This window comes from Onychomys torridus, chromosome 13, assembly GCF_903995425.1.
Source record: "Onychomys torridus chromosome 13, mOncTor1.1, whole genome shotgun sequence".
In the NCBI taxonomy this organism is placed as follows: domain Eukaryota; kingdom Metazoa; phylum Chordata; class Mammalia; order Rodentia; family Cricetidae; genus Onychomys; species Onychomys torridus.
Window position 1 is genome coordinate 49,595,214 of NC_050455.1, and position 19,807 is coordinate 49,615,020.

Consider the following 19,807-nt stretch of genomic DNA (forward strand, 5'->3'; position numbering starts at 1 on the left):
GTTCAGAGAGAGAGCAGGAAACCTTTCCATAATGATACCACTTTGTAATTTAGGGATGGAGCTGAGGCTCAGTGGTGGAGTGCTTGCCTAGCATCATGAAGCTCCAGGTTTGATCCTGAGTGCTATCCAAACTAAGCATGATAGAACACACTATAACCACGGCGCCTGAGAGATGGAGGGTCAAGAGTTCAAAGTCATTTTTGGTTGCATAGTGAGTTTAAAGCTAGCCTGAGCTTCATAAAATCCTGTCCCAATACAAAAATACAGTCCACACAGCAAATTCCCATTTATGGATATGTCCCAGGCTTCATATGCATTAGCCCCATGGGGAGCAGGGAGGGATTCCTTACCTAATGAAGAAATTGAGACTCCAAAGAGGGAGAGGACTTGGCCTCCAATCATCTAGGATGAGAAGAGTTCTCACTTAACCTTCGTCAGGAAAATGAACTCTTGTTCTTAATGGATGACTCAGGAGACGGCAAGCCCCCACCAGGACAGTATAGAAGCTCTCGTGTATCAGGTACCATCATGAATGGGGAAATGGATACGTGAGGATCGGTGGTTCATTGTTCCCAGAGAGGTTGGTGCAAAATAAACCAAGAGCCAGCCAGGTGGTGGTGGCACACACCTTTAATCCCAGCCGGGAGGCAGAGGCAGGCAGATCTCTGTGAGTTCGAGGCCAGACTGGTCTCCACAGCAAGTTCCAGGAAAGGCGCAAAGCTACACAGAGAAAACCCTGTCTTGAAAGATGAAAAACAAAAACAAACAAACAAACAAACAAAAAACCCCAAGAGCCTACAAACAAATTGAGTTAGTCAAATGGCTTGGGATATGATACCCAGCTGAAATTCTAAGACCTTGGTTATACACATCACACACTGAAACATCCCAAACCAATGTTCTCAGAGGTCTCCCTTCTCTTCCCTTCCCTCCTTTCCCTTCCCCTTTCCTTCCCCTTCCCCTCCCTTTCCCTTCCCTTTCTTCTTGTTTTCTGAGACATAAATAGTCCAGGCTAGCCAGTCCTCCTACTTCTGACTCCCAGTGCTGGGGTTGCCTGTGCATTCTGGGTTTTCTTTGCTTCGCTTTCTTTAAAAAAGGACTCACATAGCCCTGGCTGGCCTCAGACTTTGAACCTCTGATCCTCTTGCCTCTACCTGAGATTACAGGTGTGCACAACTATGCCTAGATTATGCAGTAACCCAGGGCTTTGTGCGTGCTAGATAAGCTCTCCACCACTGACCTCTATCTCCAGCCCAAGGCCCAGTTCTTAATCTTAGAAGATGCCAGAGAAAATCTTATTATTTCTTGTCAATTCATAGGAGAAAAGACCAAGTTTAGATGAAATGCCTCATGGTTTGCTTGATTCAGGACACAGTGCCAGTCAAATGCTGGACCAGAAGAATACATAGCTTCAGGGACGTGGTTGGAAATTAACAAATTTCACTCTGGATCAAGAAATCAGAAACAATTAACAGGGCCCCTTGATCTGGCACAAGGGAAAAAAGGCCCAGAGAGGGAAAGAGCTTGTCACAGCAAATGAAAGAATCAAGACTGTGGCCAAACCTTTATTATTCTCAGTCATTAGTAACAATAAAAATATAAATAGCAATATCATTTTGTTAGTACTACACAGTGACAACACTTTACATACTTATGTTAGTGGGACTTTTGTTTGTTCAGGGATAATTTCACTATATAGCCTGGGCTGGCCTGGGCTTCTCCGTACAGCTTTCAGTGCCTTCAAGTCTAAGATTCCCCCTGTCACAGCCTCTGAGTGCTGGGACTGCAGATGTGTTTCACCGTGTCTGGCTAGTTCACATATTTGGTTTAAAAACAAGACCCAGGCATGGTGGAGCATACCCATGATCCCAACACTCAGGAAGCCGAGGGTGCAGGGTGGGATGTTGCAGGCCAGCAAATTTGAGCTAGCCTGGGCTGCACAGTGGGACCCTGTCTCAAAAACAAAATCCTGGGGGTGTAGCTCAGTGCTAACATGCTTGCCTTGTATTGGCAAGGCCTGGGTTCCAATAAAAAATAAATAAAATAAAATAAAAAAGAGACTGAACAATCAAGTGATCAGTTATAGGCTTTGATTATTCCCATTTAATATATGGCAGAATTACAATTTAAAGGCATTTGATAACACAGCTAGAAAGTGACAGCCTGAATTTTGTTTGTTTGGTTTTTGAGACAGGGTCTCTGTGCAACAGCCCTTGCTGTCCTGGATTTTGCTCTGTAGACCAGGCTGGCCTCAAACTCACAGCAATCTGCCTGCCTCTGCCTCCCAAGTGCTGGGATTAAAGGCGTGCACCACTACTGCCCGCCTTCACAGCCTGAATTTGAACGTAGGCCTCCATGGCTCTGAAGCCCAGGACAGATTTGTCAATGAATGCGGAACAGCAGTCTCTGAATGGGCGCTTCTGCTGGAGGAAAGAACAAAGCAGAAGTGGGATGTGGAGGTCTCCTTGGATTCTTGAGACAATAACCTATTGCATTTTCCCTGTTGTTTTTGGTCACGGCAGAAAACCAGAGAGGTGTACGGGAAAGAGCCGTGGGAATGCGAGGAGGAGGAGCTGGCTGAGATTTTGGTGAGCAGCTTGACCCTGGTGCAACGGGGTTTGGGCATCCCTTTACCCTGCTCGGCTTCTCTCAGCAGACCTGCGGGAGGGGCCCAGGAACACACTGTGCCCCTTAATCACTGGACTCCGCTCCCCTCCAGCAAGGAGAGCTTCCAGATGCTGAGAAATATGAAATCAACAAGTTCCACTTCAGCGACCTGCCCCTCACAGAGCTTGAGCTGGTGAAGTGCGGCATACAGATGTACTACGAGCTCCGAGTGGTGGACAAGTTCCACATCCCACAAGAGGTGAGGCCAAGAACCACTAGCCGCTGTTCTGCCCTCTGCAGCCCCTTCTAAGCCATGAGCTCATCGTGTAGTCTAGTCTGGCCTTGAACTTGTGGCTGTCGGTCCTGCCTCAGCCTCCTGTGTGCTGGGACTCCTGGTGGGAGCTACTACATCAATCCTACCCCCTATCCCACCCCATCCCCCACCCTCATCCTCTTGACTTTAAAAGAACAGCTTGGTCTACAGCGCATGTGGAAAGAGTGTGTGCTCTGCATGTGGGGTTCAGAAAATGTGCCTAGGGCTTGGCTGGGTCCTCTGTTAGAGAAGGCACCGCTCTTCTGGATCAAGGTCTGGAAAGCTCTCGTGTGAGTGGGAGATATTCGTTAAATTCTTGGAAACAGGCCTCTTTCACACAGCAGGATTCCTTACAAAGGTGCACTGTGGGAGAGTGTGTGTGAAGGAAAGGGCGCACAAAACCTTCTAGACTTTGAAGGTAGTGGTTTTCAAAGCATCTCCCCAGACCACATCAGTACTGCCCAAAACACTGTCGAGATGCTTTACACACCCATCCATCCCACAGTCCCAGACATAGAGCATGCATGCTACCAGCTCTAAAAAATCTGACCCTAACGGGACCTCCAGTGATTCCAAAGTACACCCCAACTTGAGAACCATGGGATTCAACAGTCCTTTCTCCCAGGACAGTTGCACCCCAGGTACATTTAGGAATCACTGATGAAGCTCAATCTGTGAAGGATGTGGGCAGCTCCTGGTTACCTGTCTCTAATACCTGTTATCTTAGTATTTCCTAATGCTTCTTCATCTGTGGCTACTTGGCACTGTCTGGGTCACTGATGGGGTTGGAGGACCTTGGGTCTCCCGAGGGAGGTCCTGGCCACCTGGGCAGGTGCATGCTGCCTCACTGACATGTATGTTCACAGGCCCTGGTGCGCTTCATGTACTCACTGAGCAAGGGCTACCGGAGGATCACTTACCACAATTGGCGGCACGGCTTCAACGTGGGGCAGACCATGTTCTCCTTGCTGGTGGTATGGAGGGCTGTGGGGTGGGGCAGTCACAGCAAGGCCATGTTTATTTATTGACTTTTAAGAATTGTGAAATTCTGTCTGGGAATGTAGTTTAGTGAGAGAGTACTTGCCTAGGAGATTCAATTCCTAGTGTTGGGGGGAGGGGGCAGGGAGAAAAAAATTGCCAAAGTAATACAAGCATAAAAAGAGCTCCATGAAAAAGCCAGGCATGGTGGGGGCCTGCCTGTAATCAGGACATGCAGGAGGCCAGAGCAGGTCAGCCTCCACCATCTAGCAAGGCTCTCTCAAAATACAAACAACAAAATTCCAAGAATAGACAAGTGTATAAATCTTACCAAATTTTCTTTTTGTACAACAGACACACACACATGCATACATACACAGCATACATGCCATTTATTTTTATGACCAATGGAATAATCTATAATATATATATATATATATATATATTTGAAATATATATTTGTTATGTTCTTCCACTATATCCATCAACCAGATTTTTTAAAATTTATTTTAACTTTATTTTATATGCATTGGTGTGAAGGTGTCAGATCCTGGAGATCTGAACTTACAGATAGTTGTGAGCTGCCTTATGGGTACTGGGAATTGAACCCAGGTCCTCTGGAAGAGCAGCCAGTGCTCTTAACCATTGAGCCATCTCTCCAGGCCCCATACCATATTTTTAAAAATTTATTTTTATTTTCTGTGGATGAGTATTTTGTCTGCACAGTGCACCATATGTGTGCAATGCCCAAAGGGACATCAGATCCCCTGGAGCTGGAGTTTTATACTATTGTGAGCCACTATGTGGGTGCTGGGAATTGAACCCAGGTCTTGTAGAAGAGCAGCCAGAATTTTTATCTGTTGAGCCATCTCTGAAGCTCCAAGATTCTTTTAATATATAAACACATATCAACATGAAACACACCTTCTACTATATGAAACATAAAAGTTACCACTGATGTCATTTTTAGATGTACAATCCAGGGACATTAAGTACATCCACAATGTTATGCTGTGTTTGCCATGCTCGTCTCTGGGACATTCACCTTCTCAAACAGTAGCTCTGTACCCATCAAACAATAATGCCAATTTCTTCTAGCCCCTAGGCAACCCCACTTAATCTTCTCTTTCTATAAATTTGACCACTCTAGACACTATTGTAAGTGGAATCATAAAGCATTTGGTTTTTTGGGTTTTTTTTTTTTTGTTGTTTGTTTGTTTGTTTGTTTGTTTTTTGCGTCTGACTTATTTCACTTAGCATAGTGTCGACAAGGTGCATCCAATTAAGTTTTATTGCTGCACAAAACACTTGTCCTTTGATATCTGTGTGTGGAGGGGGGTTGTTCTAGGACACCTCCTCATACCAAAACTTCTTGTATGGTCAAGTCCCTTACATAAAGCAGCAGAGTATTTGTGTGGAACCTATGCCTCCTATATATTCTTGTTTGAGATAGGGTCTTGGAATGTAGCTCAGTTCAACCTCGAAGTCAATTAAAAAATATCTTTTGAGTCCACAACTGGTTAGACCCACAGATATGGAGCCCATACATACAGAGGGCTGATTGTAATTGCTGTACTATAATTTTCTTTATCTAACACCCTATTGTTGAATATGAAGGTTGTTTTTTCATCTTTTACTATGACAAACATTGCTACAATGTCTTTGGGTGGCCTTGGTATGTTTGCATCAATATTTTTCACTCAGAAATTTCAGAGGCCTTCATAGCCCATGGAAAGTGTTTCTCCATACAGCTCAAGTTCATTGTCTACATTCCTGCCCCTCGGGACCAGCAACATCTAAGCACTAGGACTTGGGAGCAGGAGTTCTAGCTAGGCCACAGAGAATGATGCCAGCAATCTTAAATTTGGCTTTTCTTCCTTTCCCTTCTCTTCTGTCTCCCCCTACCTCCTACGAGTGTGTGTGTGTGTGTGTGTGTGTGTGTGTGTGTGTGTTTAGTGTGTATGTATGTGTTGATACAAGGTCTCATGTAGCTCAGGCTTGCCTGAAGCTCTCTACGTAGCTTGAAGATGACCTAGAACTACTGATCTTCCCGCCTCCATCATCATAGGCATGCAGGCACCACCACACCTGGCAATCTGGTTTCCTTCACAGGGTTGGTGTCAGCTCTACATAGTTCTCCCCACCTTCAAACAACAACACTGAAATATTTGAAGCATCCCCAGAGAAAAATCCTGGGTGTACCTTGACTGGTAGACCAAGTTTGGAAAGGCAGCTCTACAAGTCTGGCTGCGTTCAAAGATTTCACAGGGACATAATGGCTGCAAGGTTTTCAATGATCATTATAGCCAACCCCCGCCACTTCCAGGGCACAGCTACAGAGGCCCTATTAGGATGACATGTGACTAGGCTGCTCAGCCTGCCTGTTTACCTGGAGTTGTCTCAGTTCAATACTGAAACTCTACAGCCTGAGTGGAACAATCCACTGGTCACCCCGTGGAGCTGGAAACAGAATGAGATCAGACCTGGCTGGAGACATAGCTCGCTTGGTAGAGGGCTGGCCTAACACGTACAGATCCCTGGGTTTAAGCCCCCAACTGTGCATGGTGGTTCATGCCTGTAATTTCAGCCCTCAGGAGTGGAAGCAGGAGGACCAGACATTCAAGGTCATCTTCAGCTACATAGAGAGTTCTAGGTCAGGACCTACAAGATGGCTTAGTGGGTAGAGGCACTTGCTACTAAGTCTGCTGAGTTGTGTTCTATCCCCCATGAACTATTGGTAGGGAGAGAGAGAACCAGCTCCCAAAAGTTGTCCTTTGACCTCCACATATGTGTTGTGGCACATACAGGCAAACACACACAGAGAGAGAGAGAGAGAGAGAGAGAGAGAGAGAGAGAGAGAGAGAGGAAGAGAGAGAGAGAGAGAATTAAGTATAGCAGAAATTTTTTTTAAAAGATTTATTTATTTATTATGTATACAGTGTTCTGTCTGCACATATCCCTGCAGGCCAGAAGAGGGCACCAGATCTCATTACAGATGGTTGTAAGCCACCATGTGGTTGCTGGGAATTGAACTCAGGACCTCTGGAAGAGCAGTCAGTGCTCTTAACCTCTGAGCCATCTCTCCAGCCCTAGCAGAAATTTTTAATGAGTTCTAAGCAAGCCTGGGATATATGAGACATTGCCTCAAAAGTGAAAAGAAAGGAACTGACTTACATGTGTAGGCTCCAGCCTTGCCCTGTCCACCTGTCTCTCTGCCTTGCTTCCATCCCACTAAACAGTAGTGACTTATACCTCTAATATTCTTCCAGACAGGAAAGCTGAAGCGGTACTTCACTGATCTGGAGGCCTTGGCCATGGTCACTGCTGCCTTCTGTCATGACATCGATCACAGAGGCACAAACAACCTCTACCAGATGAAGTGAGTCATCTCTTACCACAGCAACCCCCCTGTCTCTCCCCTCCCCCCAGATTCATTACCCAGATGTGTATAATCCCTGGGCTGGCTTACCAGAGAAAAGCCTCTCTATCCATAGCCTCCCACTTTCCTTGCACTTAGGATCTAGGCTTAGTCCTAATGTAAATGGAATAATGATTTCCCAAAGATGCCCACATCCCAAATCCAGGGGCCTGGGAATGTTGACAGACACTCAAAAAGGACTTTTCATCTGTGGTTGAGTCGAGAAGCTTGTGATGTGAACCCGGATGATGTGCAGGGCTCCTGTGGTCCAAAGGGTCCCGATGAGAAGGAGGCAGGGAGTCAGGAAGAGCTAAGGCTGCATCTGCTGCCTTTGAAGATGTCAGAAGGGCTTACCAGCAAGGACTGCAAGTGGCCTCTACAGGATGGGAAGAGACAGACTCTTCTTCCAGGGCCTGCAGAAGGAGAGCACCCTGGGCCCCACATTAGCTAGCTGAACTCCAAGGCTGAAAGAAGCTACAATGTATTGTTTTACACCAGTAAGCCAGTGACATTTTGTTACTGTAGCAACAGGACATTATAACTTTATACTCTTTCACTCTTCCCCCTTCCCTGTCTTGTGTGTGGAACTCATTTCAGCCAACATGTTAGTAATTGTGAAAGTTCATTCATTCGCCTTGCTCCTGGGGTGATGAGCTGTATTGAAAAAGACTAATAATCGTAATAATAATGATCATGATGATGACAAGAAAAAAAAAGACAGCCCCCATCTTAACCAAATTGTATATTCCAGTTGGCCTCTGAGGCAGTGTCCTTGAAGAACAGTCTCATTGAAACTTCATGATAAGCTTTGAGCTGGATAGACCACAGGTGTTACCTCAGTGTCTTAAGTAGGTTTCTGGTACTGTGATAGACACCATGACCAAAACGCAACTTGGAGGAGAAAAGGGTTTATTTCATCTATAGCTTATCATCCATAACTGAGGGAAGTCAGGGCAGGAATGCAAGGCAGGAACCTGGAGGCAAGAACTGTAGGTGGACTTTTCTTTCCTGTCTGCCAGTTCCCAAATAACCAACAGGGATACTTAAAATTATTTATAAATGTTTGGCCGATAGCTCAGGCTTATCACTAACTAGCTCTTACAACTTCAATTAACCCACTTCTATTAGGCCATGGAAGAGTGCTGCTTACTGGCATGTTCCTCAGGCTTCCATTCAACTACCTTTCTTATACCTCCTGGGATCACCTGCATAGGGGTGGTACTACCCCAGTGGCTGGGCCCTCCCACATTAATAATTAATCAAGAAAATGCCCCCACAGACTTGCCTAGAGGCCAATCCGATGGAGGCATTTTCTCAGTTGAGTTCCCTCTTCCCAGATGACGCTGGCATGTGTCAAGTTACAAACAAACAAACAAATCCAAAAAAACTAAGCAGCTCACTCATGCTACATGAGAACACTGAGACTCCACCAGATTCCAGGGCCCATGGCTTATAAGACATTCAGAGCACTAGAACTCATGCTTCCCCACATCTTCTCACTACCCTAGGGTGCTCCAAGGATCATGTTACAGTTTACACTGTAGGACTATGAGTACTAGGCATAGCATTTGTTAGTGTTCAACAAATATTTATTGATTTACAAAAAAAAAAGGACAAATATTTTTTTTCTCGTGGGAATTCAATGACTTTCCCCTAAGACTTGGCTATCTTCAAAACACGGTCCTGTGTGTGTGTGTGTGTGTGTGTGTGTGTGTGTGTGTGTGTGTGTGTACACACGCATATACATATGCTTGTGTTCTTTTCCAAGCTAACAATGTCTAAAGAGTCCATGACCCAGAAGAGGCTCTCAGTCTCTTGTGAAGAAAGGCAAAGGAAAAGTTAGGATATTTAACATCTGCTCCTCATCTTTCACTGTTTTGTTTTTATTTTGTACAAGACCCTTCCCATTCCTTCCCCATCAGCATCTGCCTACAGAATTAGAAGATGGCCAGACTAGGTTATAATAACTTTAGTCTCCATCTTGACCATTGTATGTTGGATATTCATTCTCTCTCTCTCTCTCTCCCTCCCTCCCTGTCTCATTTAGATCACAGAACCCACTGGCCAAGCTCCATGGGTCCTCCATCTTGGAAAGGCATCATTTGGAGTTTGGCAAAACGTTGCTGAGAGAGGAGGTAGGATGGCCCTGGTCTCACAGAAAGCCTGCACGAGCACAGGCGTCCTTTTGGCCCTCGGCCGAAGCTGTCATTGTCTGTCATCATTTAGGGTGGCCACCAGAAGAAGAGTGACCTTACTACCAGCGCCGTTTCGCAAAAACGTGTCTAATTCTTTTCTTTAGAGCTTGAATATCTTTCAGAACCTGAATCGCCGGCAGCATGAACACGCAATCCACATGATGGATATTGCAATCATTGCCACAGACCTGGCCTTGTATTTCAAGTGGGTATTTCTCCTCATTTCAGTGTTAGCAATGATGATGGTAGCAAATGCCATAGTTCCTACTGATCTTCATTCTGTGTCAGGTCTAACACGCCATCCCTGTAAGGTAGATGCTCTTACATCCACCCTACAGGGAAACAGATTTGCTAAAATCACATAGATCAGCGGCATCTAGCCTAGAACGAAGTCTTTATTCCAAGTTTTTTTTCCCCATATTGTTTTGTTAACTATGTGAATTTCATAACTTCCCCATCCGGAACAGCCCATGTTAGTAGCCCAGCTGTTGCCTCACTCTTAGACTTGATCTCTTTAACAAACTGGTGTGTGTTTCAGGAAAAGGACAATGTTCCAGAAGATTGTGGATCAGTCAAAGACTTATGAGAGTCCCCAGGAGTGGACCCAGTACATGATGCTGGAGCAGACACGGAAGGAAATTGTTATGTGAGTCAAGGCGGGATTAACCCTCAGCAGCCCGGGGTCCAGAGGGCGGAGGCTCCATCCACAGTGCTCTCAACAGAGCCCTGGGACACTTGCCACTTTAGAGGTCTCTCACACTGAAAAGCATGAAGCTGTGCAAAAATGGAATGGCACAAGTCACGATATATGTTTAACTTTTATTTTAGCACCGAAAACACAAGAGAAAATACTGCTATTATTTTATATATCTGCATACAAAAAGCATAATATTTGAAGTATTTCAATTATAAACTCTAGGACTTGAGTAGCAAAGTGATACAGTGTTTAAGTTTTGAACAAAACCTGTACTAATGGTAGAGTTCAAGCACAAGGGGACCTGAGTATGATTCTCAGAAACCACATTTTAAAAAGACAGATGGGTTGGGGATTTAGCTCAGTAGTAGAGCGCTTGCCTAGCAAGCACAAGGCCCTGGGTTCGATCCTCAGCTTAAAAAAAAAAAAAGCCAGCCATAACAGAGCTCCGGGCACTGGGGGACATGGAGATAGTTGGCTCATGGGCCAGCCAGCCTAGTCTTGTTGAGCTCAAGGCCAATGAGAGACCCAATTTCAAAGTACAAGGTAGATGGCTCCTGAAAACAATATTCATGGTTGTTCTCTGCCTTCTAGATACATGCAGATGCACACATACACATACACATGAACTTACACACACACACACACACTTTTAAGCATCTGTAATCCCAGAACTTTTATGGTAGATGGGAGGCAGAGATAGGACAATCATTCAGAAGTTCAGAGACTAGCTAGCCCGGAGTGTGCAGCCACCAAGAGTCACCTTGCTTCAGCAAGGTAGAAGAACTGACTCCTGAAAGGTGTGCTCTCACTGCCACACCAGCGCTGTGGCATGCATATGTCCCCACTCAAGCCCCTGCACAGAACATCCAGAAAATTCTGAAACAGAGGATAATAGGGCAGTACAGTCTTCAACATCAGTAGGTGCTGAATGATTACATGCTCTAAAAGGGGATTTTCTATCAGTAGAGAAGGACATACATTCATACACAGCCTTGCGACCACAGGGTGTCTCATTCTACACACCAAAGTAAATTCCAGATGAACCAAGAACTTTTAAATAACTGGGGGGGGGGGGGGTGATGGGAAAGGAATAATTTTGGAATAAAACTTTCTAAGAGCGACCTGACATTCATAAGCTGTAAAAAATGATTGGATACAATTGGCTATTTGAAAATTAGGAATCTCTGCACAACACACACACACACACACACACACACACACACACACACACACACACAGAGAGAGAGAGAGAGAGAGAGAGAGAGAGAGAGAGAGCCAAAGACAGAATTCAAGTGAGAGTCCAGATCAAGTATTCATGGTCTTCTAACAGAAAAGCAACTAATCTCCTCTGCAGATGTTGATACAATTCTAGAAAAGGGCCAAGTCAACAGAAAAAAGACAAAAGGCACACACAGACACTTGCCAGACAAGGAATTACAGGATGTCTGTAAATGAAGATGGTGGACCGCATACCACATACTGAGAGAAGCAGGAAACAGAACTCAGATGAGAGACACTCCTCCTTCCTCTCAGCAAAGATGAAAAGATTTCCATCACTGTGTTGGCCAGAGGGAGGGGAGCGGGCACTCTCGTTCACCATGCTGGGAGGGTAAATAGGTATAATCTTCACAGAGGGCAGTGGGTGGGGTACTACTGTCTGTGAAGCTGTGACCCCAAACTTGAGAGAACACCTTGGTCTTCTGAAAGCAGTTTTCCAGTTGAAATAAAACTGGGGTTGGAGAGGGGGAACGTGGGGCAGGGAGGGACAGGCGAGGTCTATTCCAGTCCTGCGACACATCAAGGCATCTTTCCTACTGTCTCAGTGAAAAGTGTGTGGCTTCAGTTTCGTTTCGTTTAGTTTAGTTTAGTTTTGTCTTTTTAATTGTTGGTTTGTTTCTCATGGCACTGATCTCTTTAACAACCACATCTTCCTTGCCCACAAATTTCAGTTCATTCCTTTTCTGGCCAGACAGCACATTTCCAAACCCTTCTATGCTTCTTTTTGTTCCCCGTTCAGAAGCATCCAGCAATAGCTCTGCCATCTTGAAATGTCCTCCATCAAATCAATTAGACCATTACGTTTAAATCCAGCCTCAATCTCAGAATACAAAGTATCTGTCAGACAGAATGCAGATGACTTACAATCCAGTTCCTAACAGAGTCCTCATTTGTACCTGAAACCTTGTGAACACTGTCTGTACCGTCTGTGTTTTATCAGCGTTGTGGTCTTTTGAGCATCCATAGGAATTAGGCACTGCACTTCGACAACCAAATCCTAGGCTTACTAACCTGCTCCCCCAAACTCAAATGTCTCTCACAAACCAGTTACAAAGGCTTAAGAATGACATTTTTTCAGGTAGTCACAATGCCCTCATCCCTGGTACCCCCCCTAGTTTCTCTTCTGTGGCTTTAACCAAGCCAGCTGAGAGAACAATTTAAAAGCAAGAAGAGTCAGGCTATAATCCCAAACTTGGGAGGCAGAGATGGGATTACAGCAAGTTCAAGGCCAGTCTGAGCTACTTAAAGAATTTGAAGTAAGCCTGGGCTAGATAGCAAGATCTTGCCTCAAAACCACCAAAAAGGGAAGGCACTGTTCTGCATGTGGTCTCTTGCTCAGCCCCAGGCACTTGGGCAGAACACTATGGCCTTGGGTAGGTATGGTAGAGAGGCTTCTTCACATCTTAGAAGACAGGAAACAGTGAGAGGGAAGGGGAAGGATTCTGAGCCAGCCACAGCCCCCAAGGACATATGCAGTGACCTTCTTCCTCTGGCTAGGTCCCACCTTCTAATGTTTCCAGAACCTCCCAAAATAGGACCACCAGCTTGGGACTAAGCAGTCAATATCTGAGCTTGAGAGGGACAGTTCATATCCAAACCCTCACATTGTCAACATTACAAACACCACTGCTCTGACCCAGAAGCCCCACCTCTAAGATTTCATTACCACACATTCTCCCGCAGTGCACCAAAGGGTGTATGGAAGTCTTTGACACGTGATTTCTAGTCACAGAGAAGACTGGAAACAACTTACGCTCCCCCCAATTAGAACCTAGCCTAAAAACTTACAATGTTTTTTCACAACGCATTATCAAATAGACTTTGCAAAGAAATATCATATCAAAGATATAAACAAACAAACATGGACCGGACTTTGGTTATTGTAAAACTGAACACTCTTATCCTCTATGGAACCCAAAGCCTTCCAAGGCACGTCTGGGTGTGGTAATCAGTGTTCTCTTTCATAATATTAATCTTCCTGGAAAAAACAAACAAACAAACAAAAACCCCAGAAGCTTAATAGGCAAGGCGTTCTCACCCTTCTTCCAGTTTACAAAGTAAAGCCACATTCTTCCCTTTCTTGATCTGCCTACAGGACTTTGGCCCAGGTGGCAGATCCTCTAGACGTAAAAATAACAGGAACTATCTGAATACCAACATGTTAGAAGCGCTGGTGTCTTCAAAGCCCCTTCTGATAGACATGTTACAAGCCTGAGGCCCTTCCTCAGGCCTCCCCTGACTTCTATGTTCTGATAAAAACATACATTCCTCTATATTCTCACGGGGACACTTTTGACATAGGATTTCTTTCTCTGTGGTCCCTAGAAGGGTATCCTACAATCGATTCACTGCTGAACTATTATTATCTGCCTATTATAACTATTATCTGAACTATTAAGAGTCAAATCCAACAAGTTAAGGGCTCTTCGTATGATCGCTCTCTCTGCTGGAGATGAAAATCAGGGTCTGAGCACATGCTGAGGCAGGTCTCCAGAGTCTCTCTCACCCCAGCCTTCAATTCTATGTAGGTGCTGCACACTGATCAATTGTACCACTGGAACTTTCTCCTGCCTTCGTTTCTGACGCAAATCACATGTCCTGGCTTCTCCTATTTCAAACAAATGTATGAGTCATCCTCACAACTTCCTTCTCAGTTTCTTTGATTTTCCATAACAGCTTGTAAAACTGCAGGAAACATCTCACGTTTGTCGGTTAGTGCTGGAGGATGGGATGGCTGTAGATAGGTAACCGGACAGAGGGTGCCTGGGAGCATTCTGGAGACAAACCCTCTCTCAGCATATGGGTGTCCACTACCTTGGAGGCTCATCCCAGAATGGTTCAAAAGGTTTTTTGGTTGTTGTTTGCATTTGTTATTGCTTTTTTTCCCCCCTGAGACAGGGTCTCACTATGTAGCCCTGGCTAGCCTGGAACTCACTACTCAAACTAACCTGGCCGTGCTAGAACTCACAGAGAGCTGAGATTAAAGGCCTGTGGCACTGTTCCTGACTCAAAAGGTTTACCCTATAGTTCAATCTCTAGCCAATCTTCTCCTCTCAGAAGTCAGTGAACAGGGCTAAAATATCCAATCCTGAAATCAGTTGGTCCTCCTGGTAATTGGCTCCAATTCAAGGCTGTATAGGGGGTCCCACCCTAAGCCACCTCTTTGGCATAGTATAAGGTCAATCATAACGAGCTCACTGCAAACAAGACACTCCCACTACTTAGAGGATTTAAAGGCTTTAGGAGAGCTGTGTGCAAGGACCTGAGGACAAAGGCCACATATATTTCCTATTATGCCTCATTCTAAGCAATATTTTAAAAGCAAAACAAGACATTAGAAATGAAGGGTTTTGTTCTTGGTGGTTTAGCACATAGGTTTGAACATAGGTATGTCCCATTTAACAACCATGACTTCTTCAGAGGATGTGTCACTATCTAGGGACCATGTTATTAGAGCAAAGGCATCCTTAGAAAGTACTGAAGTGGCAGATTCTGTTATTTCATTTATTTATTTATTTATTTCATTTATTTATTTATTTATTTATTTATTTATTTATTTATGTGTTTGTTTGTTTGTTTGTTTGTTTTGAGACAGGGTTTCTCCCTGTAGTCTTGGCTATCCTGGAACTTGCTCTGTAGTCCAGGCTGGCCTGGAACTCATAGAGATCCACCTGCCTCTGCCTCCTGAGTGCTGGGATTAAAGGTGTGTGCCACTACTGCCCAGTCCTGGCATATATTTTTTTTTAATTACTGAAAGAATCAAATCTCATAATGTTAGGTATAAGGACTCTCCTGAGTTACACTATGGCCTAGTTCCTTGCTTGTCTGTCTCTCTGCCTGTCTGCCTGTCTGTCTGTCATCTATCTAATCACCTATTGATGCTAGGCAGTGTTCTGTTGGTGTGACACCTGAAAGGGGACGCTCTATCGTGAGTCAGTTTTAGGCACTTCCGTCTGAGGTTAGTTGGCCCTGTGGATTTGGATCTCTAGCTGCATAGTAGATCATGATCATGCCATGTGGCATAGGAGGCCTGGCCTGCTCGCCTCATGGTGGCCAAAGAAAGAGGACGAGGGACCTTCTAAGGGCATGCCCCAAGTGACCCAACTTCTCTCCACCTAACCCCACCTCCTAATGGTTCCACCACTTTGCAAGAGTGCTGTGGGTCGAAGACCAAGTCTTCAGCATACGGACCTTTAGGAAGTATTCAAGATCAGGGACCATAACACTATTTGTCTGTCTGTCTATCCATCCATCTATTCATCCATCCATCCAACTGTCCATCTGCCTATCCTACATACCTGTACATCTATCTATCTCTACTTGGCATTAATAATAAATGAGAAAAACAAGAGGGGAAATACAAATAAAGGACTAAATAGATGTCATTGGGGTGCATCACAATGTGCTTACTGAACTGAAGAATTCCAGGTCTGATTCTGATGGTGTGGCTGCCTCAGGTGATAGCAAAAGCCTCCCATTTCCAGTGATGTTATACGGCAAACATTTCCATAAATTAAGCGAGTTAAATCTGAAGCTTCCAAGTTTTGTTGAAAGCAAAATGGAAGCTCATTATGAGATAAAATCTCTTTATAAAAATATAACCCTGGAAAGGTATATCAGAATTAATAATGTTTTAAAGCACCTGCCCATTTTCAGTATCTTAGATGAACACAGTGCTCCTGAAGAAATGTCATAGGGGTAATTAACAGTCCTCTGAGAAGTCTTTGTTCTCTCTTTGTGGCATGCATCCCAGAAATGAAAGAAGTAAGACTTTAGTGTTGGCTTTCAACAAAATGGAAGGAGAGTGTAATTGAACTGTCAGCAGATGGATCACTCAGTGTTAATGATCCCAGGATGACTTTTAACAGTTAACTCAGAAAAATTCAAAGAATGAGTGATTTGTTGTAATGGAACTCTTTGCATCTCCAGGGAATTTATAAAAATGAAAAAATGCATATAAAATAGATGCTGATTTTATCAGTCTAGCAGTAAGAGGTATTCACCCATTATCTCATTTTAAAAATCCGAATCAGCTGGGCAGTGGTGACAAACACCTTTGATCCCAGTGCTTTGTGAGTTCAAGGCCAGCCTGATCTACAAAGTGAGTTCCAGGACATCCAGGGCTACACAGAGAAACCTTGTCTTGAAAAACAAAAACGAAACAAAAAAAATCCTACCCTATCTCACTGAGATGAAGTTCCAAAATCAATCATTTTGAGTATCAAATAAATATTTATAAAAATAGATGATGTATTTTGTTCATTGGGCTGTCTGACTTACTCCAAAGGGAAAAAAATTAACACTTGAAGGCTTATGGCCAATGAAAAATACCAGAAGTAACTAAAGCTAATCAAGATTTTTGGTTATGAGTGAGTGGTCAGGAAAGACTGTAAAGTGCATACATGTGTACACAGATAAAGACATCCCCATGTATATACAGTATTAGGACACAGCTCTGCAGAAGTCAAGTAGAAATACAAGTTTAAGGAGAAAAACATCTGTTTTTCTGTCATAGATGATGATGGTTGATATTGAATTAACTACACTCTTTACATTCCTTTGGATTTTGAAGAGTGAAGTAACAATTTTCTTTTGCTGTCAGTATTTATAATGCAATGTAAAATAGAGCCTTGCAGATATTCAAACATATGATGAAATAGCTCCAACTGTTCAAGAAGGTTTACATTTTTCTGAGCTATTTAAGTAGACCTTCAGTGAACATGGTTTGAAGACCTTGAAAGCGGGGCTTGACAATCTTAGCATCACTGATGTGTAATGTTAACTCTTTCTATGGGACTGTGTTGTTCCCTATGGGATGCTAAACAGCATCCCTGGGCTTCACCTACCAGATGCTGGTAAGCGGACTTTCCACCCCAGCGGAAACGATCAAAAATGGTTTCAGACAGTGGCAGGGATGATGAGGGGTAGAAACCTCCCTGGCCAAGAAGCCCTGCTGTGAGGCAATCTCAGTTGTATCCATTGACCTCTCCACCTATCATCAGAACTTTCTCACCTGGGCAGAGTGGTGCGGTTACACAGTTGGAGTCTTAGTACCAGGCAGTCTGGGGTCAAGTCCTGGCTCTCACTGGTGGTATGACTCGAGCAGGTTACATCACCTGTCTGTGCCTCAGTTTCCTCTGCAGCTCAATGAGGATGAAAGTAGTGTCTGCTTTTTTGTCTTTTGTTTCTCTCAGAGCTGGCTGGGGGTAAATGGAATGCTTTACAGCATGGCTTAGGTAGGTGGTGCTTTGGGGCACTTCCTGTAATATAATCACATATAGATCTGGTCTTTGTTCCTGGTTCCTCACATGGAGCTCCTAAGAGCGTTGGAATTTCCTGAGTGGTTAGGGTATCTTTTGTTCCAATGAAGTCACTCTTGGCAGGAGCCTAGATAGTTTCAGAATGGGTGCTGCTTATCAGAGACCCCATTATAACAAGCTTGGGACTTTTAGCCTCATTTCTACCCTCTAGGGGGGTGAAGAAGGCCTGGATCAAGTTAATTACCAGTGACTCATGGTTTTATTCGCCAAGCCTACAAGATAAAACCATCATAACATTGTTTAAACATGGGAGTTTGGAGACCTCTGGATCGCTGGCCTCATGGAGGTCTCGTACAGCCTAAGAGGCCTTCCTGTTGCCACTCCTTCCATGCTTCTCCTTCACCTGTTTCTCAATTGTATAATGCACAGCAAATGTAAGCAAAATGCTTCCCTGAGTTTTGTGAGCTGACCCAGCAAATGATTGAACCTGGAGGGAGGTTATGGGTGCCCCTACACCTGGTTAAAGGTAAGCCATACAGAAAAGTGGCTAATGTAGGATCGACTTCTGAAGTGAGAACCTTCTGTGAGACTGAACTCTTAAGTCTGTGGAGTCAGAGCCAACTCCAGGTGGCAAGTGTTAGCACTGAATTGAATTGTAAGAAAGGAAAATTCTGAGATGTCCTAAAGTTAGTTAGAAGGCGGGGGTGAGGGGGGGGGGTGAGGGGGGGCGGGGCGCGCGGGCGGGCTGGGGATGGGATGAGAGATGGAGAGGAGAGATGGTAAGATACTGTTTGGCTAACAATTTAGGCTAAACCAACAAATAGAAAAATCAGATTTCACCTTCCTGAATGTATGGTGAAATCTTGTCTCTAAAGCATAAGAGACAACCACCAATGTGCCGTCACATTCTGCTAGACATCTCAGATAATTCTGAGAAGCAACAAGCACTTCTACACATTATCCTCTTATTCCAGACCTACCAGCTCCTCTGCACTGTAGTCATGGTAGGTTGTGGTGCCTTCTTTCCCCAAACCTCAGGTACTGTGGACATCTTCTAACTGCCCCCACCCTGTAGCTGCAAGATTTGGTTCCAGGACCTGACCCTTTGTTTTTCTGACTAGCATTTACTATAACTCCATAAACCCTTGTTTCCAAGATCCCTTGGTCTGCAGAGTTTGGGTTTAACATAAAGAAAGTCCAGCACTGGGGCTGGAGAGATGGCTCAGTGGTTAAGAGCACCAACTGCTCTCCCAAAGGTCCTGAGTTCAATTCCCAGCAACCACATGGTGGCTCACAACCACTTGTAATAAGATCTGGTGCCCTCTTCTGTCCTGTAGGGACACATGCAGGCAGAATACTGTGTACATAATAATAAATAAATCTTTAAAAAAAGGAAAGAAAGAAAGAAAGAAAGAAAGAAAGAAAGAAAGAAAGAAAGAAAGAAAGAAAGAAAGTCCAGCACTGTCCTCCGGTACTTTGATTGTCTTGGAGGTGTTCACATCGTGAGCTTCCTGTGGTCTGAGACCCACACCAAACCCCTGGCTGTGTCCTGAGCTTCATCACGGTGTCAGAGCCCTGCCTGGCTCTTTCTTGTGTTGCCCTGTTTACTGAATCTGAGGCCAGGATGTCCCACCAACTCTTGAGCAAGGGCGTGACTTCCCTCTTCTTCTTAAGCTTTTTCTGTCTCTTGGTTCAGCTGTCATTCTTGATTGTGGCCCAAGCAGGAGTTGGAAGTCCTCAGCCTCCTCAGGGCTGGGGTGTAGGGCCTGCTGCCTGATTTCATAGAACTTCTGAGCTAAGAATAGCTAATTACTTTGTTCCTCCTCCTCCTCCTCCTCCTCCTCCTCCTCCTCCTCCTCCTCCTCTTCTTCTTCTTCTTCTTCTTCTTCTTCTTCTTCTTCTTCTTCGACTACATAGCCCTACTCACTATGTAGATCTGACTGGCCTGGAACTCATAGAGATTTGTCTTTTTATAATTCCAAAGGGATTAAAGGCATGTGCCACCAAGCCTAGAACTAATTAGGCTTTTAAGTGGTTAGGGGAATTTTTTTAAAATATAAT

At 44.4% G+C, this 19,807-nt stretch overlaps 1 protein-coding gene across 1 annotated transcript in view; it reads left to right on the forward strand.

Annotated features, from left to right (window-relative positions):
* The window catches only part of Pde6a (phosphodiesterase 6A), a 62,421-nt gene that overhangs the window by 33,270 nt on the left and 9,344 nt on the right, over positions 1-19,807 (forward strand). Inside the window, exons 11-17 of the mRNA XM_036205059.1 lie at positions 2,523-2,588; positions 2,720-2,866; positions 3,787-3,894; positions 7,168-7,277; positions 9,364-9,451; positions 9,616-9,716; positions 10,050-10,157. Of these exons, the coding sequence (XP_036060952.1) occupies positions 2,523-2,588; positions 2,720-2,866; positions 3,787-3,894; positions 7,168-7,277; positions 9,364-9,451; positions 9,616-9,716; positions 10,050-10,157 (728 nt within the window). The remainder of the gene's footprint in view (positions 1-2,522; positions 2,589-2,719; positions 2,867-3,786; positions 3,895-7,167; positions 7,278-9,363; positions 9,452-9,615; positions 9,717-10,049; positions 10,158-19,807) is intronic.